This window comes from Heptranchias perlo, chromosome 4, assembly GCF_035084215.1.
Source record: "Heptranchias perlo isolate sHepPer1 chromosome 4, sHepPer1.hap1, whole genome shotgun sequence".
Classification (NCBI taxonomy): domain Eukaryota; kingdom Metazoa; phylum Chordata; class Chondrichthyes; order Hexanchiformes; family Hexanchidae; genus Heptranchias; species Heptranchias perlo.
Window position 1 is genome coordinate 76618393 of NC_090328.1, and position 27655 is coordinate 76646047.

General features: G+C 40.3%; 1 protein-coding gene and 1 long non-coding RNA gene across 3 annotated transcripts; one reads left to right on the top strand and one right to left on the bottom strand.

Moving 5' to 3' along the window:
- LOC137321036 (iron-sulfur cluster assembly 1 homolog, mitochondrial-like) lies at positions 1 to 27470 on the bottom strand. Of its 2 annotated transcripts, none has more exons than XM_067983176.1 (4): positions 27335 to 27470; positions 20220 to 20285; positions 19483 to 19588; positions 1 to 1239 (listed from the first exon to the last, which is right to left on the bottom strand). In XM_067983176.1, the coding sequence occupies exons 1-4, from the start codon at positions 27416 to 27418 to the stop codon at positions 1091 to 1093; spliced, it is 405 nt and encodes a 134-aa protein (XP_067839277.1). In that variant the 5' UTR covers positions 27419 to 27470; the 3' UTR covers positions 1 to 1090. The 2 variants fall into 2 exon arrangements, with proteins under 2 accessions (XP_067839277.1, XP_067839278.1); XM_067983177.1 differs by having other exon boundaries at positions 20232 to 20285; positions 27335 to 27469.
- Positions 2522 to 10039, top strand: LOC137321035 (uncharacterized). Its single transcript, XR_010962700.1, has 2 exons — positions 2522 to 2949; positions 3168 to 10039. It is a non-coding gene; the product is annotated as an uncharacterized lncRNA (long non-coding RNA).
- Positions 27471 to 27655: the final 185 nt, after the last annotated feature.

Consider the following 27655-nt stretch of genomic DNA (forward strand, 5'->3'; position numbering starts at 1 on the left):
AAGAATTTAAGAATAGCTTTATACTAATTCTTGATATATGGTAAACTGAATATATTTCAAAACCCCAAGGATATACATCCCTCTAGTGGGGCAGCATAACTTCTTGCTCATGAAGTATCAAATCTGCCCAATCATGAGCTATAAATCACCAAGCAGTAATAATCTTATTGTATCATCCACATCTCTTGGGTGCATTTCTACTTGATCGAAACACCTGAAAAGGGTCTGGCTCCAGATAACTTATGGATATTTTCTAGTTTCATTAATCTGGATGAAACAATCTGATTTTGGTGATGGCACAGCATGTGGCATACAGCAGTGTAGATACTTTAATTCATTAAGCTTCCAACATCAGCCTTACTTTCATTTTGCACCTTTAGTAGTTGGCTAAGAGAAGCACTGACAATGGCCAAGGAGATCACCTGTTGGCCCCTAACATAGTAGTCTCAGGTCTTTTGTAGCAATACCTTTTTAAAAAATTGATTTTTTAAAACTTGCTGTACAAGCTGCTGTGAAAAATTGATATTGTGGAGAGTGAAAGGCAAACAGCAAAAAGATGCTAGTTACAGCCTATTAATAGATTTGTATTCAATATCAATGAAGCTGAAATAACTAAAGGCTAAACAGGCCTTTTATTCTATACATTTCCAAAATTGTCTGGTTTTGGCAAGGTATGTATTGGCCATAAATATTAGCAGAAACAAGAGTACAGAAGATTTGAAGATGCCAAATGCAAGTTTTTTTTCAGATGAGAAATGGATGTTGTATTTATCTGAATCAGGCACAAATTCATTCATCTCACCAGCTAACAATTCAGTTCATGAACCTGACATTTTCCATTGTATCATGATTGAACAGAAAATGTGTATGTATCTTATTTTACACCATAACCTCTTGTGCAAAACTCCCCCTCAGGAGAAAGATCCAATGTTAGTGGCAAAATACCAACAGAGATGCATTTTTAGTTTCTTCCCTCCTCAAAACTCATTAAAACAAAGAGTCAGCTACACTCAATGGCCTAAAAGGAATATCAGTGCCTCACAACACAACAATGCCCACATTAGTGTTCACTATACATTGTTGGTTTCAGTTAAACATGAAAACTTTCTCCACAGCCACAGGTTCCTTTGATGTTAGGATTGTGGAATACAAATTCACTTGTGAGTTTACTTTCAGTATAGTCCATTTCTGTTCCTAAAAGTGTCAACTGTGCCTTCTTTTCAATGAATACTCGAACACCTGGAAGAAAAAATGAAAAGCAAATTACCATGGGAAAAATTAAAATATGCCTCCCCTTGGTAAACTGTAGATTTAAAGAATTCAGAGATACAAATATTACATTTAATCATGTGTGTGCCCAGTCAATGCAATTATCTTTTGCCATTACACTGGTGTTTGTCGATGTTGAATTGCAGAAGACATTGGTTAAGCTAAAATTAAAGTATTGCCTGCAGTTCTGGGCACGCCATTATAGGAAGGATATTAAAGCTATGGAAATGGTGAAGTGAAGATTCACTTGAATGATACCAGGAATTAAATGTTATGGTTAAGAAAAAAAAATTGAATAATTGGGGTTTGTTTTTTTTATAAATTGGAACAGAGAACAGGTGGAAAAATCAGATAAAGGTTTTCAAAATGGTGAAAGATTTGAGAGAGTTAATTGCTTCCATTGATTGGGGAATCAGTAACAAATGGACATAAGCTCAGGATCGTGACGAAAAGAGCTGGTGGGGTTGGGGAAAGAAGAGAAGTTAGAATGAGCGTTATTGGAATCTGGAATGCTTTATCACAAGTGGCTATTGAGGCAAATCATTTAATAGTGAGTTGGTTAAGTGTAACAGAGGAATATTAAAAGGATACAGAGAAAGGGCAGAGAAATGGGATTAAGATTAATAGCTACAGTTGAAGAGCTAGCACCAACACAGGGCAGAAAGCTGCATAGCCTCCCAGTGTGCTGTAACTTCTATGATTCTACTGCCTAAAAAATACAAAGACAATCATTAAGTATCTGACAGCACTTACAGACTATGTTTAAATTACAGCAACCAGTGCAATACTGGTATGAAACACATTTCCAAAGGGAGATTTTGTAATCGTAGAACAGTAAGAAGTGTGAAGGATTTGCACTACAAGTTTCACTCCAGAGTTGAATCCAAACTGATTTTTAGCTGGATTCAAGCAACAGAAAAGGTTCATCTGTTTGTGTGTGTTTCTGTTATAGTATATATGGACATGTCAGGGACGCAAAGCTACTTTTGGGTTTTTGATCAAGTGTAAAAATATCGAGCATTTGCAAGGTTGGAAACTATATTGTATATGAAAATTGGTTCCACAAAATATCAACGTTCACAAATGAAACCTCCTGGAACACCATCTCCAAGAGTTTGACTCCAGACTAGGCAGATGGTCTTACATTTAGTTGCATTCAATAGACTCATTCTAGTGCTTTGTGGAAAACTATAAGCTTTGCCTTACTAAATTGACTTTTTTAATACACTTAAACCATAAAGCTGACCATATTAGCTAACCAGCTGAATTTAATGAGAAGCTTGGAGTGTACACTTTCCCAGCAAAGACACTTTCCCAGCAAAGACACACAGAAGGGCTATTGTCTTTGCTTATGAGATAACTGTCTAACAGAAATTAATGACCACATAACCTTGAGACCAAGACAGTCTCTACTGATAAGGGAGCTGTGTTGCTAAAGCAACGTACCTTTCCCAGATCCTGTGAGACGCCACCGAGGGGGATGGGGGCCTGGGGGTTGGGTCCCTATTTTTGATTGACTAAAACACTTGAACCAATGAGATTGTACATGTATGCCTATATTCAATGATAGACAAACATTACTAAAGTAAGTGTATAAAAAGAAAGCTAAATCCTTTGTCTTTCGAAGTCGTAGCCTCAACCTTTGATTGAGGTGGACTTCCCTTGTATACAAGCTTCTTGGTAATAAATTCTTACTTGTCTGAAAATAAGTGTTTTGGAGTTAATGCATTGTGTATAATAGGTAATTAAGTTCTTTTCGACAGTTTCTTGGAGGTCCCACCGAGATCGCTTGTGATCTCCGTTAAGTGCAGACACAGTTGTCTGTGCAAGCCCAGACACACAGCGATTGAAAGGTGAATGCATTAACTGACGTGACTAATTCTTCTGTTTGCCTTTAGGAATTGGAAGGCGATCATAGGAAATGTGTTTCGTATAGACAAGGAAAGAAAAAGGGGACAGAGTGTGATGTGTGACAGATTACTCAATATTGTCAGCTGCGGTGTTGTAGTAACGGGCTGAGAGAGAGCAATAATGGAGTAGATCTGTGAATACCGGTAATACTAGGAGTGAAGTTGAGGTTGCTGTATGGGATCGATAGACTGTCACCTCCTAGTGGAGAGGCGCCAGGAAAAGAGGTAACCAGTTACAGACTTGTTTTTTTTTTAATTTTTTGAGTGTAAAGTTATAATTTGGATAAGCGCAGACTAAATGTTGCGTAATTCGGAAAAGTGCGAAATTTGCAAGTCTGTAGTGGCGACAAACGCAGACTGGTGTGGATGTCGTGGATTCGGAAAAAGTGCGAAATTCTGGTTTACCTGAATTAAGTGTTTAGGTAGAAACACTGATAGTGCTCAAGTGTAAGAGCACTTTTTAAAAAAAAAATCTTGCGTAAGTCAGCTGATTCAACTAAGTGCAGACGTTTCTCTCACGCACCTAGTCTGAGCTGGTTAAGGTGGATGTAGAGAACACATGACGTCTTGTCCAATCAGCTGAATTATCAAGTATAGAATTGTGATAGTTAAGATAGGTCTTGATTGTTGTGTAATTACAGTGTGAAGGATTGTATAAACTATAAGCCATGGGTGCCAACGCTAGCAAAATCCCTCCAAAGGGAACACCTGCTGCTTACATGTACAGAAACTTTGGAAAAGAATCAACTGACGAGTTGATAGTTTGGTCCAAATGGACCAGAACTAAGAAAGAATCCCTTTCCCAAAGACGGTACATTTAATATGGATAGAATTAAGTGACTAGAAAAATGTTTAAAAGACAGAGACCCGGAAAAGAAAGGGTCCTTTTGTTTTGGTATACTGTCTCTTTAAAAAAAGCCTGTCCTGATTGTGTGGTTTTTTTGGTGTTGTGGGCCACGCCCCCTTCTTACTGCGTCTTACGTGTTTTCTTCTTTTGTGTAATGTATCTGTTTTGTCTTGTGTTCAATTCTGATATTGCTGAATTAAAATTGGAGTTATTGAGGTTAAGTGACCTATTAAATTCTGGTTCTTATAAAATGTGGGCATGTTAAATTCCAGACATGGGATCTTCTAAAAATTGGCATTTTGAATTTTTATTTTTGTGATTGGCTGTGGTTTTAAAAAAAGGTTTAAAAAATTAACGGAAAAAAAAAAGCTATCTGGTATCACCGTGATAGGAAAAGTCGGAAACCTGGAACAGCTCGGAGAGTTGGTTATAATCAAACCCACTAAAACTATGTGAAAAAAAAATGAATTGGAAAGCTATAGTTGTGTATGACGAGCAAATTATAAAACTTACGAAGACTAACTCTAAACTAAAATGTACGATGGGAGATGTTATTTCCCGGTATGAATTTTTTTTAAACAAAAGAATTTATGTGAAATTCACCAAGACAAAATGAGGTTTAATTGTAAAGAAAAGACAAAGTGCAGATTTAAAGAATTACAAGTTACATTTGCAGGATGATCTCTAGTTATAAATTAAACTGATCTTCGAAGCATTTTGTGCTATTGTGATTGATTAAACACTATGATTAAAAATAAATCTCAAAATAGTGTGCAAATATATAGTGTAAAAGCAATCCATAAATGTGAAAAAAAAATCAGTCAAACCTGTGTGAAGAGAAATTTTGATTGTGGAAACTTAATCTCAGAGGGAGTAGTATCAAATTACTCCAACCACAAGAGCAAGTTAATGTTAACCCCTTCCATCCCAAGAAGCCAGACTGTCATGCCAAGAGCAGTTCAAACAGATAGAAATGACCCAGTCGGTTGAGAACTGTCTGAGGCTAACCATTACACAGATGAACATGAGGTAACAATTGGTATAGGTTCGAATTGGAAGTCCATTACTTGAGCTATGTACTGACACAGGGTACTAAACGCCTATCAGTTTTACCCCGCCACAGTATGATAACGAAGTTCGACAAGTTCGGGGCTATTCACGAATAGTAGATACAATACAAGATCTGACCAAAGAGGGGAGACCTTCCCTGACAAATTATATAACTCGCACTGAGAATGCTAAGAAAACTCAACAATTATATCAACACCTCCTAACTCAAGTGTTAAAACAAAGCAAGACATGGAATGGAGGTGGACAGCGTAAAAGATTTCAGACAGGCTGCGCGCTCCAGAGAGAGAGAGAGAGAGAGAGGGACTAGGCAAATTCTCTCTCCTGTTTTATTTTCTGGATTTGTTTCGGGTAAAAGGATTATTCCTTTGGATAAATAAATAATAAATGATGATTTGACAAATTAACCCCTTGGGCTCTCAAGAAGAGCCGCAATGGATTTTCTGTGTTTCTTTTAAAACAGGTGACCCTGGTTTTTGGGACCACGTGAGTGTTGATGGTGCAGGATTACCAGGAGTAGTTCTTTGACATAAAATGGCTTTACAAAGTTATGGTGCAACCTTTGCTGGAGAGATTTGGTGCAGGAAACGATCCAGTGGTGTTAAAAATTTAAGACTTTAGCTGCAGACATCAGCAGATACCAAATGTCACAGCGTGGTGATATCAACCTGATTCTCTTCTTTTGAAAACATTTTGATTTGTTTTGTTTTAACCTATTTATTGTCTTCCGAGACAGAGTGCTCGAGGTGGGAAGATATGGGAGTTACATCCAAAAGTAATTACAAGTACTTCTGTCTCTACTATAAAACCACAAAGCCTGGACATAATATGTTTCTGAAATTGGAATTGATAAGAAAAATTTATATGAGTTGCTATTCAAGCACTCGAGAAAGGAAAGATTTACTTGTAATTTAAGGGGATAATCAAATTATATTTAAAATAAAAGAAGTCCAGTCTAAATGGTTCCTATTGAATGCTGTGTATCAAGGAAGAATTCTTTTCGAGAGGGAAGAAAAATTTTACATTGACAAGTCCTGTCAGTCCAACAATACTGCTCTCAAGTTCGGATAATTGTGAAATGATAGAAGGGACTCGGGCACAATATAGTGGGATATTTTGGGAAATGAAAAGCGATTCAAGAAGAAATTACGTAAAATAAATAAATTTTGGGATATTGGAGCTGACTGTAAATATTGTATCGGACAGTAACATTGATTTGGCAATATTAGATCAAAAGGTCAGAGATTTGGGGCCTCGCATTAAAGATATATTTAAAAATAAATGAAAATACAGATAAGGAATTGTCTGAGGATCAAATACTGATCATACATTTGCACAGGATAGCTACAATGCTAGAAACACATGCCCAAACCATTAATAAATTAATAAAAGAGGAATATAACGTATCTTAGCAGGCGGCTGCTAATGACATCTGCAGTACATATGGTAACTGGATTGTGGAACAGACACGAGAGAACCTAGCCCAGATACAGGCAGGGGAAGTACCCTTATGAATAACGAATCAACAAACTGAGGGTGAGCCTGACCTGTGGGCATGATGGAGGTGGTACCTCCAAGCGGCTGTTACCAAACAAGAACATCACCCCTTGCCAATTCAGGGCAATGGTGCGAGTGTACCCCACTCAAGTGCAGTGTAAACCTGACGGAGGAGGGCTCCTAGGGTTGGTACTAGTAATACTGGTGATGGCACCCGAAACCCAGGGACGAGAGGTGTAACAAGTACAGAATATTGGGGTAATGAAGGACGGAATGCACATATCCCATCATAATATGTTACCATATGCTGAAAAAATTTTTTTTTAAAGGGAATTTGGCTGAAACAAAATTAAAGGGATGTGTTACTAGACATGCTGTCACTGTATGTCCACATAGTGTTGGACACAGCCCAGAAGCACAGTGTGGGTTTAACAATACCAGTACCATGGAAGCCCACTCAAGTGGCATATGCCGGAGAGGGCGAATACTGTATTACAACTAATTTGAAAACGTTTAAATATGCCAATCTAACTTGTGATATTTTAAGTCCAGAATTCTACTCCATTCCTGAAGTCCTGGTTCGGATTGGACCCGAGGAACTGGTAGAGATACACCGGCATAACCTCACCACCTTACAAGTTTCTGAGGATGTCAAAAAAGGACTTAAAAGAATATCAGGACACATTTGGGTATCTGACACCCCTGTTGCCTAAATACTTGAAAGCATTGCGAATGGAGATACGCCTCTCCCAGAAGGTTTATTATAACCTACAACAGGACAATAAAAACATTAAGCATGACATTGACCAAATTAAAGTCACCACTTGGTGGGATGACCTCTGGAATTTGGGACTGAATATACAGATCCATCCTTGGATTAGATTAATGTCACATGTATTAGTCGTAGTGCAGTTTGTTGTAATGTCCTTCTTGATTTTCATTACATGTAATAAATGTAAGCAGAGGATGAAGGGTTTGGCAAAGGTAGTAAAACAGAGCCTGGGTGAGAATGTCCCCATTGTCTCTGTGATTTCAACTAAGAAAACATCTTAATGGTACCGGGAGTAGCACCCGCTGGGGTAAGGTGCATGTAAAAGGGAAGAAAATCATAGTTTGATAGGATTATCAGATGCTCTGCCTCTCTTCCACCCGGACTGGTGGCCAACACGAAGGGAACCTGGTTAAGATGAGGTACAGCATCTAACGGGATATTGTAGGGATAAAATTTGGATTAAGGAATATAAAGGGGTGGGTCCCAATCTCGAGTTCAAAGGTCAGGCCTAGTAGTTGATTAATTAACCCATAAATCCCCATACAAGGACCCCGGCGGTGGTGTACAGAAAAAAAACTGACTGATTAATTAAACTGTTATAAGAGACTGTTGCAGCATGGCATGGCCTAAACTTTTAAATCAAATGAGAATAATTGGCTCGGCATGCCTGATCGTGTGGGTGGAAACTGGCATAAAACCTGCTACAACCCCTGCTGCAAGCAGACTCAATCGTGTTTCAAGGGAACTGCATGTCAATACTTTTTTATACATGTCATATATGTATGCAAAGCGTCAAGGTATCTGCTGGGTGTGCTCACATATCCCAATTCAATCCAAGGGAGGCATTCCACTCAGACCAGTCCCCCTAACTTCCCAAGAAATAGCAGAGTGGGTAATAAATCAAATTGAAATTAATGGGAACAGAATGCGAGATAGTGGCTGGATGAGTGCGAGAACAAATAAGACAATGTTTGTGAGAAAGCAATGGAAGGAGTACACAATCACAACAAAATGTGAAACCAGATTTCGGGGGTGGTACCAACCTAATTACGATCAGACCCATAAACCTCCTTTTTTAATCCTTACAAATACACCAAGAACTAATGGAGCAATATGTTTGAGTAAGAATTCAGTAGGGGGTGATGTAGTGGGATGGAGTAATTGCACTCAGTATATAAATATGACAGTAACCAGCATCAGTAGTACCATCAGATGGAAGCCTTGCACAGGTGGCCAAATTTACATAGATAGAATAAACAAAGAATTCCCCTGCAGTTACTGCATATAATGAAACCTACTTTATTTGTGGCCACAAGGCATACCCATGGTTGCCTCAAAGATGGACCGGATCATGTTACTTGGGATATGTGATCCCATATGTCCGACACTCATCATCCCTGCCTCAATATCCTGCTGGGCAACGAGTAAAGAGGGTAATTACTGAGGCTGACCGATTCTGGGCCATTGTTTTCCCTAGGTGGGGAGTGAGCATGGCCACCAGAGAAATTATTAAATTAGCCAATATCTGGGAAATAGTTGCTAATGATACGGCAGAAGCCTTAAAGGAAATAAGTGCAGAAATGACAGCCATTCGTACGGTCACCTTTCAATACCGTATGGCCCTTGATTACCTATTGGCAGAGAAAGGAGGAACATGCGCACTAATTGGATCTGAATGTTGTACCTACATACCTGATAGTTCAGAGAATATTACTAATTTGGCCAATCACATCCAAAGGGAAGTTGAGAAATTCAAGCAGCCCCCTTCATTCACTCTTTGGGGCTGGGCAACAGGATGGCTGGGTTCTATTGGGACTTCTCTAGTTCAGGGACCAGTCATATTTGTTGTTATAATTCTTATAGCCTATTGCTTTGTCAAATGCTGCTGTGTTATGATATCCAACCTGGGTACACAGAAAACGCCCACAAATTTGATGGTGCAAGTAGGGGTGACACAGGATGAGGCGACACAGGAGGAGTTTGAACGTCTGGGTGGAATAATGCCTTATTAAAGTGTTGTCCTTTTATATATATATATATATATATATATATATATATGTAGGACAAAAGGTGGGAATGTGGAAAACTATAAGCTTTGCCTTACTAAATTGACTTTTTTAATACACTTAAACCATAAAGCTGACCATATTAATGTAGAAATATTGAACCATTATAGAAGCAAAGCATGATGGAATAAGTTGACCATGTTAGCTAACCAGCTGAATTTAATGAGAAGCTTGGAGTGTACACTTTCCCAGCAAAGACACTTTCCCAGCAAAGACACACAGAAGGGCTATTGTCTTTGCTTATGAGATAACTGTCTAACTAACAGAAATTAATGACCACATAACCTTGAGACCAAGACAGTCTCTACTGATAAGGGAGCTGTGTTGCTAAAGCAACGTACCTTTCCCAGATCCTGTGAGAGGCCACCGAGGGGGATGGGGGCCTGGGGGTTGGGTCCCTATTTTTGATTGACTAAAACACTTGAACCAATGAGATTGTACATGTACATGTACGCCTATATTCAATGATAGACAAACATTACTAAAGTAAGTGTATAAAAAGAAAGCTAAATCCTTTGTCTTTCGAAGTCGTAGCCTCAACCTTTGATTGAGGTGGACTTCCCTTGTATACAAGCTTCTTGGTAATAAATTCTTACTTGTCTGAAAATAAGTGTTTTGGAGTTAATGCATTGTGTATAATAGGTAATTAAGTTCTTTTCGACAGCTTGATCAGAGCAGACAAGTGAGTTGATAAAGAACCAAACCACACCAGGACAGAGAGAAACCGAAGAAACTTTGTATGTGTAGATTTATCTATAAAATTAAACAATAAAATGTTTGTACCTAAGGCACATTAGCTAAACATTTCTGTACACTTGTTCAAAAACTATGCAATTAAGTATAGAATTTTTTTTTTCTGGAACATCAATTTTGAGTACAGCACCACCAAATCACTTCCCAGTCTAATATATCATCTTAACAAATGCTTTGTGAATAATACAAGATACTCAGTCACTGTCTTGCAGACAGACAATGGTGAAACAAATTCTTTTCATACTGACCCAAGAAGTGGCTGTAGTGTGACTAGAATAAGTTGTAATTTTCCCTGGAAATTCCCTATCAGCCTGGGAAGAGCATAACAAAAAAATTCTACAAACCAACTTGCTAACTGCTATTTAGTGATAAATAAAACTACCTAAAGAACCAAGAACAGTTTAAAATCTACATACTACAGAATGCCAAGATTCTTAAAAAATATATACATTTTTGATGGAAGAGAAATGCAGTGATGGATAAAAGACAGACAAAAAGTAACAGGAATTTTTGTAACTTTTGTCTTCATGCTGAAAAAAATGATTTTCCAGATACTACTAAAGCCTCACAAACTTTCCAATGTGGTGTGTAATAATTTGAAACAAATAGCTACATAACCTAGGTAGTAGGCTCTTTCCTCACCCAAGTAAATTAGTGGCTATAAATAAGGGTTACATTCATTATAGACTCTCAGTATACAAACCTTATTTAAAGGTTTTTTTTTATCATTGATGGAGACTCTGATCAACCATGCTAAATTTGCCAAAACTACTTCAACAGCTACCTTGATTAATGTGAGGTTACTAGTACGATTGTCAATTTCTTCTCATGACATGCATCTCGAGGTTGATTCATAAAGATGTTCAACTGTGTTTGGAAGAGGTCAGTTTAATGAGTGATACACTTTCTAATGTTGTTTAAAAGCATTTGTGTGCAAATGTTAGACATTGACTTTTTTTCTGATGTGGCAAGCACAATATTTATATGTGCAATTGAATTTTAATCATTGGTAATTTATAGTTTGGACTTTTTGGTTTGTATGGCTGATATGCAAAAGCTTGTTTTTTTAAATTGTGTGTAATTGGCTAAGTTTAACAAGTACTGGGAGATTGAGAACATAAAACAGAAGCTAAAATTATTAGTAATGTAACACTAGTCTCAATATGGGTTTATGATGCAAACATCAATTTATTGACAATAGTAAAAGCATTGACATAAACATCAATATACTGTGACTGATTGGAGCTGTCTTGTTTTAAATTAGGACCACATTTTTAATATTTCCTTTTAAGGGATGCAGGTAGTTGGTCATTTTAATTGGATTACTGTTTGCTGGAAGCAGCCTGTATGGACATGAAATATACATGCTGTGTCTCATGTGCCAATGCCACTTCGACGGCAGAGGAGTCACACGTGTCTATGTGGACTGCTTAATGAGCATTGGAAACAAAGTTCATCCAGGTGTTAGAATCAGTTGATACGGATCAGACCATTAATTGCTTATGTCTGTCCACGGTCTTTGTAGTTATCCCATTAGGTTGGGTCTTGTAAACCCAGGGGGCTGGGGAGAGAGAGGAGATGGGAAGGGGGAGGAGAAACTCTATGAAAGTTGCTTTACAGGTTAAATATATGAAGAAAATTTGCTAAGCAGTTTCTGTGTACTTTTAAAACCTATTTTGAATTAACAGCTGTATTTAATTATTACAGATACCCTTTTGATGTTCTTATGACTCGGCTCAGACTTCCAAACAGAGGAGGAATAACTATTGTTCCTTATCAAGGTTTCTTTAATATCTGCTTCGCCAAGCAACTAAGAGCTAGAGATAGAGGAACACCGCATGATTATCTGATTTCACGTATACAATTTTCTTCATAACATTGGTCCAAACTGTTACTTCTAATATGCAAGAAAACTTGGTGTTTTATTATTTTATAACAGATTTCATAAGATTAGTGAACCAACGTGATTTATCTACCTAATGTTGTTAAACTTTTGCTTCTGCTAATTTTGTTTCTTGGTAAGCCCGATTCACATTTGTAGCTGAAGATATACTGTCTGTCAGAATATTGTTCTGAAGTCAGTCTGGAAGGTCGGAGTTACTGTTTCCAAAGCATATAATTGACGGTAAATAGGCTTGTTGTTCATTTGATGCATACTAACTCCCAGATTACTTCACACTCAAATCATCCAAAGGTTGAGAAACGAGATTTAACTGACAGGTTTCCAGCCTCTAATTGAAGCTTTAATACAGAAAACATTTTAATAAATAAAAAATGCTACAGAGAGGGGGACAATGTGAGGTTATGCACTTTGGCAGGAAAAATCAGAGAGCAAGTTATTATCTTAATGGCGAGAAACTGGAAAGTACTGCAGTACAAAGGGATCTGGGGGTCCTAGTGCAAGAAAATCTAAAAGTTAGTATGCAGGTGATCAAGAAGGCCAACGGAATGTTGGCTTTTATTGCTAGGGGGATAGAATATAAAAACAGGGAGGTATTGCTGCAGTTATATAAAGGTATTGGTGAGACCGCACCTGGAATACTGCATACAGTTTTGGTCTCCATACTGAAGAAAAGACATACTTGCTCTCGAGGCAGTACGAAGAAGGTTCACTCGGTTAATCCCGGGGATGAGGGGGTGGACATATGAGGAGAGGTTGAGTAGATTGGGACTCTACTCATTGGAGTTCAGAAGAATGAGAGGCGATCTTATTGAAACATATAAGATTGTGAAGGGGCTTGATCGGGTGGATGCGGTAAGGATGTTCCCAAGGATGGGTGAAACTAGAACTAGGGGGCATAATCTTAGAATAAGGGGCTGCTCTTTCAAAACTGAGATGAGGAGAAACTTCTTCACTCAGAGGGTAGTAGGTCTGTGGAATTTGCTGCCCCAGGAAGCTGTGGAAGCTACATCATTGAATAAATTTAAAACAGAAATAGACAGTTTCCTCGAAGTAAAGGGAATTAGGGGTTATGGGGAGCGGGCAGGAAATTGGACATGAATTTAGATTTGAGGTTAGGATCAGATCAGCCATGATCTTATTGAATGGCGGAGCAGGCTCGAGGGGCCGATTGGCCTACTCCTGCTCCTATTTCTTATGTTTTTATGCATTAGGTTAGGTTAGGTTTTGGTTCACAGGAAGTATGAGTTTGCCTGCCTAAGCTACCATTTATGCTGCAAATAAGAAAAGTATCTGGCAAACACTGAAATCATAACAAATGACAAGAACTTTTATAGGTTTATCTAACTACTGCCATCCATGTTAAAATCAGTTGTAGTAAACAAAGCCAAATGTTAAATGTTCTCCTTTATATCCTATTCTCCATCATTGAGTGTTCTCATACCATACAAGAAAATTATACACCGCTTTATGACTTATTAGGTGCAACCTTTCAACAAAGTATTTCATAGTAGTTGTGAGGGGGGGAATAAAAAGAAAGCACTTAAGAACTGAACTAGGAGAACCTATTTTCTTCCCTAATATTTAAGTACTTCAAAGTTTATCCAGTCATTTTAGTCACTAAACAGTCAATTTCTCAAGCAGGTGACTCTGCGTAACCGGAATGACTACTGAATTTGAAGTTTTTATTCAGCGCTTTCTTTTTGAGAATGGTATGGGGTTCTTCTGGTTCTCTTCAAAATAATGAACATACTAAATAAATTTTCCCTTTGTTTTATTGTAGTTAGCTTGCTGCACCACAGGTACAAATAGAGTAATTCAAAAAGAATTCTAAATGTTTTTAGGCCTATAAACATTGAAAATGGGTACAGTAACCTAATGGTTATGGTACTGGACTAGTAATCCAAAGGTCGAGTTCAAATCCCACCAAGGCAAGTGATTAAATTCAATTCAGTAAATCTGATAATTTATGGGCTAGCACCAGAAAAATAATAGTGAATTATTGTAAAAAACTAATGTTCTTCAGGGAAGGTAACCTGCCACCCCCGTCTGGATTGGCCTAGATATGACTCCAGTCCCACACTATTTGGTTGACTTCAGAGCAACTAGGGATGGGCACTTAATTCTGTCTTGCCAGTGTTGCCCACATCCCAAGAACAAATATGAAAAAAGTGCCATAATCATTGCTGCAAGAAAGAAGCCACTTGCCTCTGCTCTATTGACTGGGGCCCATTATATTCATATCAGATACATGGCTCAGTCAACAACATTAAAGTTGGGTATATTGTGAAATATGTTGATCATCTTACTTATTATGGCAAGTATGATGCTTCAGAGCATGAGATTGAAGTTTAAAAAAAAATCCTGTTAAGGAGAATCTTAATGTTACCACATGTCTTAGTTTTAACATGTCCAAATAATTTCAAGCTGCAGTAAATAAAATGAAGAGGGCCTGGGTTATGTTGGTAGAGTTCAGATCTCCAGAAGTTTGAAGCTGTACAGTGTTTAATCAGACTGTACCTGGAGTACTGCATGCTGTTCTGCTAACTGCTACATAAAGGGGGCCATCCAGGCCCTAGAGACAGTGCAGAGAAGAGCAATGAAATTGATTCTCCTTGCCAGGAGGAAAAGCTTGAAGAGACATGTCAGAGGGGACTACAATATCTAACAAGACAAAGAAAATAAACCTAAAGCCATAATTTCAGATATAGCAGGGCAACAGGACAAAAGGGTGTAAGTTAGGAAGTACAATTTTGAAGTTTGCAGATGATACAAAACTTGGCAACGTAGTAAATAGTGAGTAGGATAGTAGTGGACTTCAGGAGGACATAGACAGACTGGTTAAATGGACAGACACATGGGAGAAGCAATTTAATGAGGATAAGTGTGAAGTGGTGCACTTTGGGAGGAGGGAGGAGCGCAAGGAGAGGCAGTATAATCTATTCTGAGAGGGGTGCAAAAGCAGAGGGACCTGGGGATGCACATTCACAAATCTTCGAAGGTCACAGGGCAAGCTGATAAGGCGGTTAAGAAAGCATACGGGCTACTTGATTTTGTGAACAGTGATATTGAATACAAAAACATAGAAAACAGGAGCAAGAGTAGGCCATTCGGTCCTTCGGGCCTGCTCCGCCATTCAAAATGATCATGGCTGATCGTCTAACTCAGTACCCTATTCCTGCTTTTTCCCCATATCCCTTTAGCATTAAGAAATATATCTATCTCCTTCTTGAATACATCTAATGACTTGGCCTCCACTGCCTTCTGTGGTAGAGAATTCCACAGGTTCACCACCCTTTGAGTGAAGAAATTTCTCCTCATCTCAGTTCTAAATGGCATACCCCGTATCCTGAGACTGTGACCCCTGGTTCTGGACTCCCCAGCCATCGGGAACATCCTCCCTGCATCTAGTCTGTCTAGACCCTTTAGAATTTTATATGTTTCGATGAGATCACCTCTCATTCTTCTAAACTGTAGTGAATATAGGCCTAGTCCACCCAATCTCTCCTCATACGTCAGTCCTGCTATCCCAGGAATCAGTCTGATAAACCTTCGTTGCACTCCCTCCATGGCAAGGATGTCCTTCCTCAGATAAGGAGACCAGAACGGCACACAATACTCCAGATGTGGTCTCACCAAGGCCCTGTATAACTGCAGTAAGACATCCCTGCTCCTGCACTCAAATCCTCTTGCAATGAAGGCCAACACACCATTTGCCTTCCTAACTGCTTGCTGCACCTAAATGCTCGCTTTCAGCGACTAGTGTACAAGGACACCCAGGTCTCGTTGCACCTCCCCTTTTCCCAATCGATCACCATTCAGATAATAATCTGCCTTTCTGTTTTTACAACCAAAGTGGATAACCTCACATTTATCCACGTTATACTGCATCTGCCATGTTCTTGCCCACTCACCCAACTTGTCTAAATCACATTGGAGCCTCTTTGCATCCTCCACACAGCTCACATTCCACCCCAGCTTTGTGTCGTCTGCAAACTTGGAAATGTTACATTTAGTTCCCTCATCCAAATCATTGATATATATTGTGAATAGCTGGGGCCCAAGCACTGATCCCTGCGGTACCCCACTAGTCATTGCCTGCCACCTGGAAAAAGACCCGTTTATTCCTACTCTCTGTTTCCTGTCTGTCAACCAATTCTCAATCCATGCCAGTATATTCCCCCCAATCCCACGTGCTTTAATTTTGCACACTAACCTCTTGTGTGGGACCCTTCTGAAAATCCAAATACACCATATCCACTGGTTCTCCCCTATCTATTCTACTAGTTACATCCTCAAAAAACTCCAATTGATTTGTTAAGCATGATTTCCCTTTCATAAACCCATGCTGACTTTGTCCAATCCCCTTAATGCCTTCCAAGTGTTCTGTTATCACATCTTTTATAATAGACTCTAGCATTTTCCCCACTACTGATATTAGGCTAACTGGTATGTAATTTCCTGCTTTTTCTCTCCCTACTTTTTAAAAAAAAAAATAGCGGGGTTACATTTGCCACCCTCCAATCTGTAGAAACTGTTCCAGGGTCTATAGAATTTTGGAAGATGATCACCAATGCATCCACTATTTCCAGGGCCACTTCCTTTAGTACTCTGGGATGTAGATTATCAGGCCCTGGGGATTTGTCAGCCTTTAGCCCCATTAATTTCCCTGGCACTATTTTTTTACTAATACTGGTTTCCTTCAGTTCCTCCCCCTCACTAGATCCTTAGTTCCCTAACATTTCTGGGAGGTTATTTGTGTCCTTCTTTGTGAAGACAGAACCATAGTATGTGTTTAATTGTTCTGCCATTTCTTTGTTCCCCATTATAATTTCCCCCATTTCTGACCGTAATTTGTCTTCACTAATCTTTTTCTCTTGACATATTTATAGAAGCTTTTACAGTCAGTTTTTATGTTCCCTGCTAGTTTACTCTCATACTCTATTTTCCCCCTCTTAATCAATCTCTTTGTCCTCCTTTGCTGAATACTGAACTGCTCCCAATCCTCAGGCTTGCTGCTTTTTCTGGCAATTTTATATGTCTCCTCTTTGGATCTAATACTATCCCTAATTTCTTTTGTAAGCCACAGTTGAGCCACCTTTCCTGTTTTATTTTTGCGCCAGACAGGAATGAATAATTGTTGTAATTCCTGCACATGTTCTTTAAATATTAGCCATTGCCTATCCATTGTCATCTCTTTTAGTAAAGTTCCCCAATCTATCATAGCCAGCTCGCACCTCATATTTCGTAATTTCCTTTATTTAGATTCAGGACCCTAGTTTCGGATTCAACTACTTCACTCTCCACAAAAACAAAGCAGTCCTGCTAAACCTTTACAAATCACTGGTTAGGCCTCAGCTGGAGCACTGTGTACAATTCTGGGCACCACACTTTAGGATGGATGTCAAGGCCTTAGAGAGGGTATAGAGGAGGTTTACCAGGATGATTCCAGGGATGAGGGCCTTGAGTTATGTGGAGAGATTGGAGAAGCTGAGAAGGTTAAGGGGAGACCTAATAGAGATATTCAAAATTATGAGGCGTTTTGATAGAGCAAGTAGGGAGAAACTGTTTCACCTGGCAAGTGGGTCAGTAACCAGAGGTCATAGATTTAAAATAATTGGCAAAAGAACGAGAGGGAAATGAGGAGAAATTTTTTCACACAGAGGGATGTTAAGATCTGGAACACACTAGCTGAAAGGGTGGTGGAAGCAGATTCCATGGGAACTTTCAAAAGACAATTGGACATGTACTTGAAGGGATCTAAACTGCTGGGTTATGGGGAAAAAGCTGGTGTGTGGGACTAAATTGGACAGCTTTTTCAAAGAGCCGGCACAGGCACGATGGTCTGAATGGCCTCCTTCTGTGTCCATCAATGACCACCCCTCCAACATAAGGTCAGAAATAGGGATGTTCGCTGATGATTGCACAGTGTTCAGGTCCATCTGCAACCCCTCAGATAATGAAGCAGTCCGTGCCCGTATGCAGCAAGACCTGGACAACATCTAAGCTTGGGCTGATAAGTGGCAAGTAACATTCACGCCAGATAAGTGCGAGGCAATGAACATCTCCAACAAGAGAGAGACTAACCACCTCCCCTTGACATTGCCGAAACCCCCACCATCAACATCCTGGGGGTCACCACTGACCAGAAACTTAACTGGACTAGCCATATAAATACTGTGGCTACAAGAGCAGGTCAGAAGCTGGGTCTTCTGCAGCGAGTGACTCACCTCCTGACTCCCCAAAGCCTTTCCACCATCTACAAGGCACAAGTCAGGAGTGTGATGGAATACTCTCCACTTGCCTGGATGAGTGCAGCACCAACAACACTCAAGAAGCTCGACACCATCCAGGACAAAGCAGCCCGCTTGATTGCATCCCATCCACCACCTTAAAACATTCACACCATGACTGCAGTGTGTACCATCCACAAGATGTACTGCATCAACTTGCCAATGCTTCTTCGACAGCACCTCCCAAACCCGCGACCTCTACCACCTATCAGGACAAGGGCAGCAGGCACATGAGAACACCACCTGCACGATCCCCTCCAAGTCACACACCATCCTGACTTGGAAATATATCGCCGTTCCATCATCGTTGCTGGGTCAAAATCCTGGAACTCCCTACCTAACAGCACTTTGGGAGAACCTTCACCACACAGACTGCAGCGGTTCAAGAAGGCAGCTCACTACCACCTTCTCAAGAGCAATTAGGGATAGGCAATAAATGCTGGCCTTGCCAGTGACGCCCACATCCCATGAATGAATGAATTAAAAAAATTCATCGATGTGAAGAATAAATTTAGAACAGATGCCAAGAAGTATTTCCTTACACAGAGGCTGAACAACAGTTAGAATGGAAGGATCATTGAGGCCAAGACACATGACTCATTTAAGAAACAGGTAGATTTTGTAATTGGAAGACAGTAGGATTCATATTCTGGAAGGACAAGATCAAAAGAGCCGAAGGGTCTTCTTCATCCAAATCTAACTTATGACCACGTGAATTCCATTAACAGTACATCTGACTCAGTAACACTACAAAGACCGTCCACGGTGAGTCTGAATAGCTGCCACAGTGCAGTTCCTTTGTAAAGGGCTTTGCATTGATTTCAGTGAGAGTCTATTTTGAGTTTTATTTTATTTTTGGGCATCCAAATAGACGCTAAATACTGCAGAAAAGCTGCAGAAAGTACTAGTATGTGTCACTTTAGTCTATAATACCTCTAAATTCTATTGTGACATTTTCTGTAAGCTTTTAAAATGTGAGGAAATATGGTGCCGATCAAGGCCTGGAATAGTTGCTTCAGTATTTATTGTAAATATCTATTGCATATTGTAAAGTACAGAAACTGATGGAAAACACTTCTAGAGTGTGTATATAACTAGTGCACTTACCATCTTGGATCACTTCTTCATCTGATTCTCTTTTCTCCTTTGTGTATTCTAAAGTGTAAGAAAGACCATTGCACCCTCTGGTTCGAACACCAATCTTCAATCCAATCTACCACAGGATTACATTTTGTAACAAAAAATGTTACATTTAATTACATTTTACTGTCCTATTAGAAATATTTAAGCCATTCTAATGATTAATAGATATGCTGCAAGGTAATCAATCACATCCCAACACTAACATGATGGGTATCAAAAACTCAGGTTTCAGTAAAAAGGTAGGGCCATTTTCCCTCACATTCAGACATTTCTAAAACTTACTTTTTTCTTCATGTTATCATAATTTTTTGTATACATTTGGCTATTCCCAGAACAGGGATGCTGAAGATGAATAAGTATATACCAACTGTAAAGTAGCTTTTAAAAATACTTTTAGGTTGTAACACTTCTATCATTTATTCACCTTAATAATGTGAATAAGAGGCAATGTTTCTCTAAGTTGAGCGTTATGGTAGATTTGTTCAAGGGGCAAGTACTAGAAAGCAGTACCAAGTTGAATTCTATTTTTCTCAGATGCTACCAAAGGAAAGTTAAACGAAACTATTTTGCATTATTTAAATAGCTTCCCTATGTAACTTGTGCTGCAAAGAGAAGTTTTATAATGCATGCTCATATTCTTGTCTTTGAAACATTGCCCATCTTTAACCTATTTTGGATAGGCAGGCAAAGGTGATGTATACCTGGATACTTACATATTCAGGCTTTTCCTGAAGCAGCTGTTTAATTTTATTAACAGCCAAAGGAGTCTAGGTAAGGAGAAACAAAAAACATTTAAAAATGTTTAACAATGGTTCCAATTTTAAAATATCACCCACATAGTTTAAAAATCCATCAATATGTTCCTACAAAAATTATAACCATGAACTCTATTTACTGTACACATAATCTGGTAACTTTGGCTATTTCTCATACTTCCACTGGTGAGATCATAATTATTCAGTTATAGACCAGGACTACTTTCTTACTAGCTCCCACCTATTTCCCTCAATTGAATTTCTCCATTTCCTTCCACTCAAAGCCTACTTGAAGCTGTAATTATCACCTCAGTTTGCGAATACTATAGATTAACAAGATACAAACACAACATCCCTTTAAAGGGGAAGGCAAGTTTTCTTTTTATCAAGCCGGGTACTTGACGTGTGGAAACCCATCACCATATTTAAGAATCTGCAAACCAAGCTACTAAAACAAAACTACAAATTTAGAATTTATATTTGCCAATAAAGAATGCACACTGTCCCCATAGGGACACAATCACATATCCAAGTCCGGAGAGTTCAGGTGCAGGTTGAACCAATGATTAGGGACCCACATGAGTGTAATGGAGTTCAAATAGCTAAAACTGCACTGGTATGCTTCCCGCTGCTGGTCTAGCTCCTTGTAAGATCATTGATTTGCAGATTATTTGGACCCAAGTGGAAATAATTCTAACCCCCCCAGTGACTGGTCTGCCACTTTAGTGAACCAGACTTGCTGGTCAATTTATTAGCAGTGTCCTGGATACTGCAGACCTGCCTGTTTCAGGTATCAGATTACTGAGTCTATCACAGAGGGATGACTTTATTCCAAACTTCCATCACCAGGAGTGTCATTTTGAAGCCATTTCGGCCCCAAAGAGACCTTAATCGCTGTTTGTCTTCCCCCAACCCAAAGACAGCCACTAGCTGGTCATTAGACAATTAACAATCATGGGTGGTAGTATTGATTAAGGAGAATATTGCAGTGCTGGAGAGAGAGGATGTCCTTGAGGGGTCAAGGACAGATCTATTCGGTTAGAGTTAAGAAAAAAGAGGCACTATTACACTACTGGGTGTATTCTAAAGGCCACCAGCAGAAAGGATTTGGAGGAGCAAATTTGCAGGGAAATTAGAGAGAGCTGCAAGAACCAAAGAGTAGTGATAATGGGGGACTCAACTATCCTAATATAGCCTGGGATAGTAGTAGTATAAAGGGCAAAGAGAGGGAGGAATTTCTGAAGTGCGTTCAGGAGAACGTTTATGATCTGTATGTTTCCAGCCCAATGAGGAAGGAGGCATTGCTGGATCTGGGGAATGAGGTGGGTCAAGTGGAGCAAGTATCAGTAGGGGAACATTTAGGGAACAGTGATCATAGTATCATAAGGTTTAGATTAGTAATGGAAAAGGACAACGATCAATCTAGAGTAAAAATATTTAATTGGAGGAGGGCCAATTTCAGTGGGTTGAGAACAAATCTCGGCCCAGGTAAATTGGAATCAAAGATTGGCAGGCAAAACTGTAATCGAACAATGGGCAGCCTTTAAAGAGGAGATGGTTCGGGTACTGTCTAGGTACATTCCCACGAGGGGGAAAGATAGGGCAACCAAAGCCAGTCCTCCCTGGATGACAAAAGAGATAGAGAGCAAGATGAAGCAGAAAAAGGGGGCGTATGACAGATGTCAGGTTGATAATACTAGTGAAAACCAGGCTGAATATAGAAAGTACAGAGAAGTGAAAGAAGAAATAAGAGGGGCAGAGAGAGAGTATGAGAATAGACTGGCAGTTAACATAAAAGGGAATCCAAAAGTCTTCTATAGGCATATAAATAGTAAACGGGTAGTAAGAGGGATAGGGCCGATTAGGGACCAAGAAGGAGTGCATGGAGGCAAAGGGCATGGCTGAGGAATAAATAAGTACTTTGCATCTGTCTTTACCAAGGAAGAAGATGCTGCCAGTTACAGAAAAAGAGAAGGTAGTTGAGATACTGGATGGGCTAAAAATTGTTAAAGAGGAGGTACTAGAAAGTCTGGCTGTACTTAAAGTAGATAAGTCACCCGGTCTGGATGGGATGCATCCTAGGTTGCAGAGGGAAGTAAGGGTGGAAATTGCAGAGGTACTGGCCATAATCTTCCAATCCTCCTTAGATATGGGGGTGATGCCAGAGGACTGAAGAATTGGAAATGTTACATCCTTGTTCAAAAAAGGATACAAGGATAAACCCGGCAACTACAGGCCAGTCAGTTTAACCTCAGTGGTGGGGAAGCTTTCAGAAACGATATTCCGGAACAAAATTAATAGTCACTTGGACAAGTGTGGATTAATAAAGGAAAGCCAGCATGGATTTGTTAAAGGCAAATAGTATTTAACTAACTTGATTAAGTTTTTTAACGAGGTAACAGAGAGGATTGATAAGGGCAATGTGGTTGATGTTGTGTATATGGACTTTCAAAAGGCGTTTGATAAAGTGCCACATAATAGGTTTGTCAGCAAAATTGAAGCCTATGGAAAAAAAGGTGCAGTGGCAGCATGGATACAAAATTGGCTAAGTGACAGGAAACAGAGTAATGGTGAACGGTGGCTTTTCGGACTGGAGGAAGGTATACAGTAATGTTCTCCGTGGGTCGGTACGAGGACCACTGCTTTTTAAAAAAATCTATATTAATTACTTGGACTTGGGTGTACAGGGCACAATCTCAAAATCTGCAGATGACACAAAATTTGGAAGTGTAGTAAACAGTGAGGAGGTCAGTAATAGGCTAGTGGAATGGGTGGACATAAAACAGATGAAATTTAACACAGAGAAGTGCAAAGTGATACATTTTAGCAGAAAAAATGAGGAGAAGCAATATATACTAAATGGCACAATTCTAAAGGGGGTGCAGGAACAGAGAGACCTGGTGATATATGTGCAGGACAGGTTGAGAAAGCGGTTAAAAAAACATACGGGATCCTGGGCTTTATAAATAGAGGCATGGAGTATGAAAGCAAGGAAGTTATGTTAAACCTTTATAAAACACTGGTTCAGCCACAACTGGAGTATTGTGTCCAATTCTGGACACCGCACTTTAGAAAGGATGTGAAGGCCTTAGAGAGGGCGCAGAAAAGATTTACTAGAATGGTTCCAGGGATGAAGAACTTCAGTTATGTGAAGAGAATGGAGAATCTGGGGTTGTTCTCCTTAGAACAGAGAAGGTTAAGAGGAGATTTGATAGAAGTGTTCAAAATCATGAAGGGTTTAGATAATGTAAATAAAGAGAAACTGTACCCATTGGCAGAAGGGTCAAGAACCAGAGGACATAGATTTAAGGTGATTGGCAAAAGAATCAAAGGCAACGTGAGGAAAAACTTTTTTATGCAGTGAGTAGTTATGATTTAGAATGCGCTGCCTGAAAGGGTGGTGAAAGCAGTTTCAATCATGGCTGTCAAAAAGAAACTGGATAAATACTTGAAGGGAAAAAATTTGCAGGGCTATGGGGAAAGAGCGGGGGAATGGGATAACCGGATTGCCCTTACATGGGCTTGATGGGCCGAATGGCCTCCTTCTGTGCTGCAACCATTCTATGAATGTGGGCGCCTGCTAGGCAGATAGCAGGTACCAGGACCTCCACACAAGCGGCATGGTGAGCAGCACTACTGACCATAAGATGTACGAGTGCACTATACCCCACTTGACTACAACATGGTCATACATCCTAGCCCACGGAATGGTGGCTCCCCCAGTTTTGGAGGTGCAGAGCTTCAGCAGCAGCTACTTACCTCTCTGCAACTCACTTGTTAAAGGTCTGGCTATATGTCTGTATGTTTTCATACTTGGCCTTCAGATAATGTATTTCAGCAGCAGTTGTCCCAAGTCTCAGATTTTCCTAAACAACTATATAGTACATATCTGCCATCAACAAGATGGAAGGCACAATACATTGCAAATTCGTTGGTCAATCATCAAACGTGCCCTAGAGTATTGTGGACCTGCCTAGCTCAGGTACTGAACTGCCATCATTTGACGTGCCATTTTGGAGCCACCTCAACCCTAAAGACATCATTGCTTACCTATGACCAACAAATATGAATCCACTATACTGCCCGGATAACTCGCACCAAATACCGTTCACCAATTACCCCTGTGCTCACTGACCTACATTGACCCCGGTCCAGCAACACCTCAATTTTAAAATTCTCATTGTTGTTTTCAAATCCCTACATGGCCTCGCCTCTCCCTATCTCTGTAATCTCCTCCAGCCCTACAACCCTCTTAGATCTCTGCGCTCCTCCAATACCGGCCTCTTGTGCATCCCTGATTTTCATTGCAGCACCACTGGCGGCCGTGCCTTCAGCTACTTAAATCCTAAACTCTGGAATTATCTCCCTGAACCTCTGCATCTCCTTACCTGGAGAGTGATCCAGATTTCCAATGCCCTTTGTGTGAAAACCTGCTTTCTTATTTGACTCCTAAATTGCTAGCTCCAATTTTAAGATTGAGCCCTCTTGTTCTGGAATCCCCACCAGAGAAAATTGAATCTGTATCTACCCTATCAAATCCCTTGATGAGATCACCCCTCAACCTTCTAAAGTCAAGGGAATATAAATGAGGTTTCTGCATCATGTCCTCACAATTTAACCCTTTAAGCCCTAGTATAATTCTGTAAATTCTGTGCTGTACCACTGCCTAGGCCGATATATCCTTCCTGAGCTTCGATGCCCACAACCGACTGCAGTACTTCGCTTGGGGTCTGGCCAAGGCTCTATACACCTGATGCATCACTTTGTAGTGTGTATTCCACCCCCCGTGCCATACGTGCTGTTAGCCTCCGTGGGTGGGTCTGTCTGTCTATCGTTCCTGATACTAATAGATCTTGGTGTTCTAATGCAACACCGCTTAGAACAAAAATCTCCGGGCTCACAAAATTTGGAATGGGACAAACCAACAAATATAAGCACAAATATGATTGAGTTGCCAGGGCTTCAATGACTGGATTGCAGGGCTCAAAGGCCATACATGAAAAAAAAAACTTGAATTTGTATAGTGCATTTCACAACCTCAGGATGTCCCAAAGCGCTTTACAGCCAACGAGGTACATTTGAAGTGTAGTCACTGTTGTAATGTAGGGAAATGCGGCAGCCAATTTGCACACAGCAAAGTCCCACAAACAGCATTGTGATAATGACCAGATCATCTGGGGTTTTTTTTAAAATGTTAGTTGAAGGATAAATATTGGCCAGGACATGGGATGAACTCCCCTGCTCTTCTTCAAAATAGTGCCCTGGAGTCTTTTATGTCCACCTGAGAGGGCAAGCAGGGCCTTGGTTTAAGTTCTCATCCAAAAAAATGAAACCTCCAACAGTGCAGCACTCCCTCAGTACTGCACTGGAGTGTCAGACTAGGTTTTTGCTCAAGTTTCTGGAATGGGACTTGAACCCACAACCTTCTGATTCAGAGGCAAGTGCTACCACTGAGCCACAGCTGACACACAACATGGACACTTGTATACTAAGCTATAGAGACCAGAAGATCTTGGTCTGTACTGAGTTAACATTTTTAGCTGGGAAGCCATAGATGGCTTTAGTGACTTTGGGCTAGGGAGGCGAAAGCCAGCCAGAATCGTCACTCTTGATCACTATCAAATGACTCGGATACTTTGTGAGGACAGGATCAAGCTCAGCTATGGATGTCTCCATTACCAAATGGTGAATAGCCTGCCAACACTCATTGTTTAAGCTCACATGTGAAGAATGGCTGTTCTCTGGGGAAAGGAGGAGAAAGTTGGCAAATAATATGTATTTGGTTCTGCAACACAGCATGGCATCACAACTTTTAAACATCCCACATTTGAATGCAAGTCAATTATTAAAAAAAATATCAATAAAATGCAATTAGAGTAACTTGCTGAGAAGGAACCACCAATGAGATTTTCACTTGCTGCCAATAATGTTAACCCCCACACCCCCCCTCCCCCTCCCCCTGCAACATGGGAGACTTATCTTGTCCAAGCATGACACTCCAAATTTGATAATACAAAGAAAACTTCTCAGATTCAGAGGACAATAAACCTCTTCATCATCCACAACCAAATTATGGGATCTGAGCAACTCAAGATTTCCTGTCATTACTGTCACCAATACTCATGTCTTGCAGTCTGTATGCTTATGTCCTCACGATTACATACAGTACCATTAATTGGATTTTTAAAAAAGCATACTTCCCCTAGTGGCTTAATGAGTAGCTAAACCATATGCATAAGGAAGGTGCTACGTTCGACACCCACTTGGTGCTGAGCTATTTGGTCTCAGCCAAAGTCTCAATGACAGTATTTCAGTTGGTTTTCTCACATTGCCTGGGCTGGGCGGGGCGGGGCGGGGGGACAAACAGCCAGCGACCCTCCCAGATCACCACCACACCGCAGAGAAGTGTACGTGTATGAACATCAGGCGAAGACAGGATTGGGCTCAACTGTAATGGCCTCAAGAGTAGAATATGCCTATGTTCAGTCAAGGCTCAAAGATGAATGACTTCTCGGATGAGATATTTGCAGAACCACATCTCCAGCAAAAGACAACCGGGGGGCGGGGGCAATTGATGAAAAAAATTATGCAGCACATTTAAGAAAAATGGGAATCGTGTTATCTTTAAAATAATCCCAGATTACTCTCAAAATAAGAGTGGGGCTATTAAAAGGGATTGCTAATTTGAAATCGATTGCCGGAGTTATTTAAAAATGCATGAAATTCTCAAAAGATCCCAACTTGCAGTTTGTGGTGACGCAGGCGGACCACCAGCTACTTTCACTTAAAAACTGAATTTCTACAACCGCCCGAGCTCCAGCACCTGTGACCCCCCCCCACAAGCCGTTTGTTTACACGTGACCCTCGCGAGCCCCAGCCGTTTGTTTACACGTGACCCTCGCGAGCCCCAGCCGTTTGTTTACACGTGACCCTCGCGAGCCCCAGCCGTTTATTTACACCATTACCCTCGCGAGCCCCAGCCGTTTGTTTACACCGTTTGTCCAACCGATTGGGGTTGGACGAAGAGTGTGAAAAAGGTGAGATTTAAAACTAGAACTTACCAAAGTGAGCGCTGCTCTGGTCGGGACCAACCGTCTCCTGGCACTGACGGCTCTAATAGAGGCTCTTAATATGGAGCCAGACATATTGTGCAGACCAGGGTGAGGGGAGGTGGAGAGGGAGAGGGGCAGAGGGAGCGGGGCACAGCACCGCCCCCCTGCTGTATTGGACAATCTGATTGGTAACGCCAATAATCGACCCGGGTTGCAGCCAATGGGAAAGCCTTATAGTGAGACGTACTTATCTCGTCAAGGTTACAAACCCAAAACAAGTATTAAGTAAGGAGGGGAGTCTGTAAACGGGAATGAATGGTCGTGTCATTT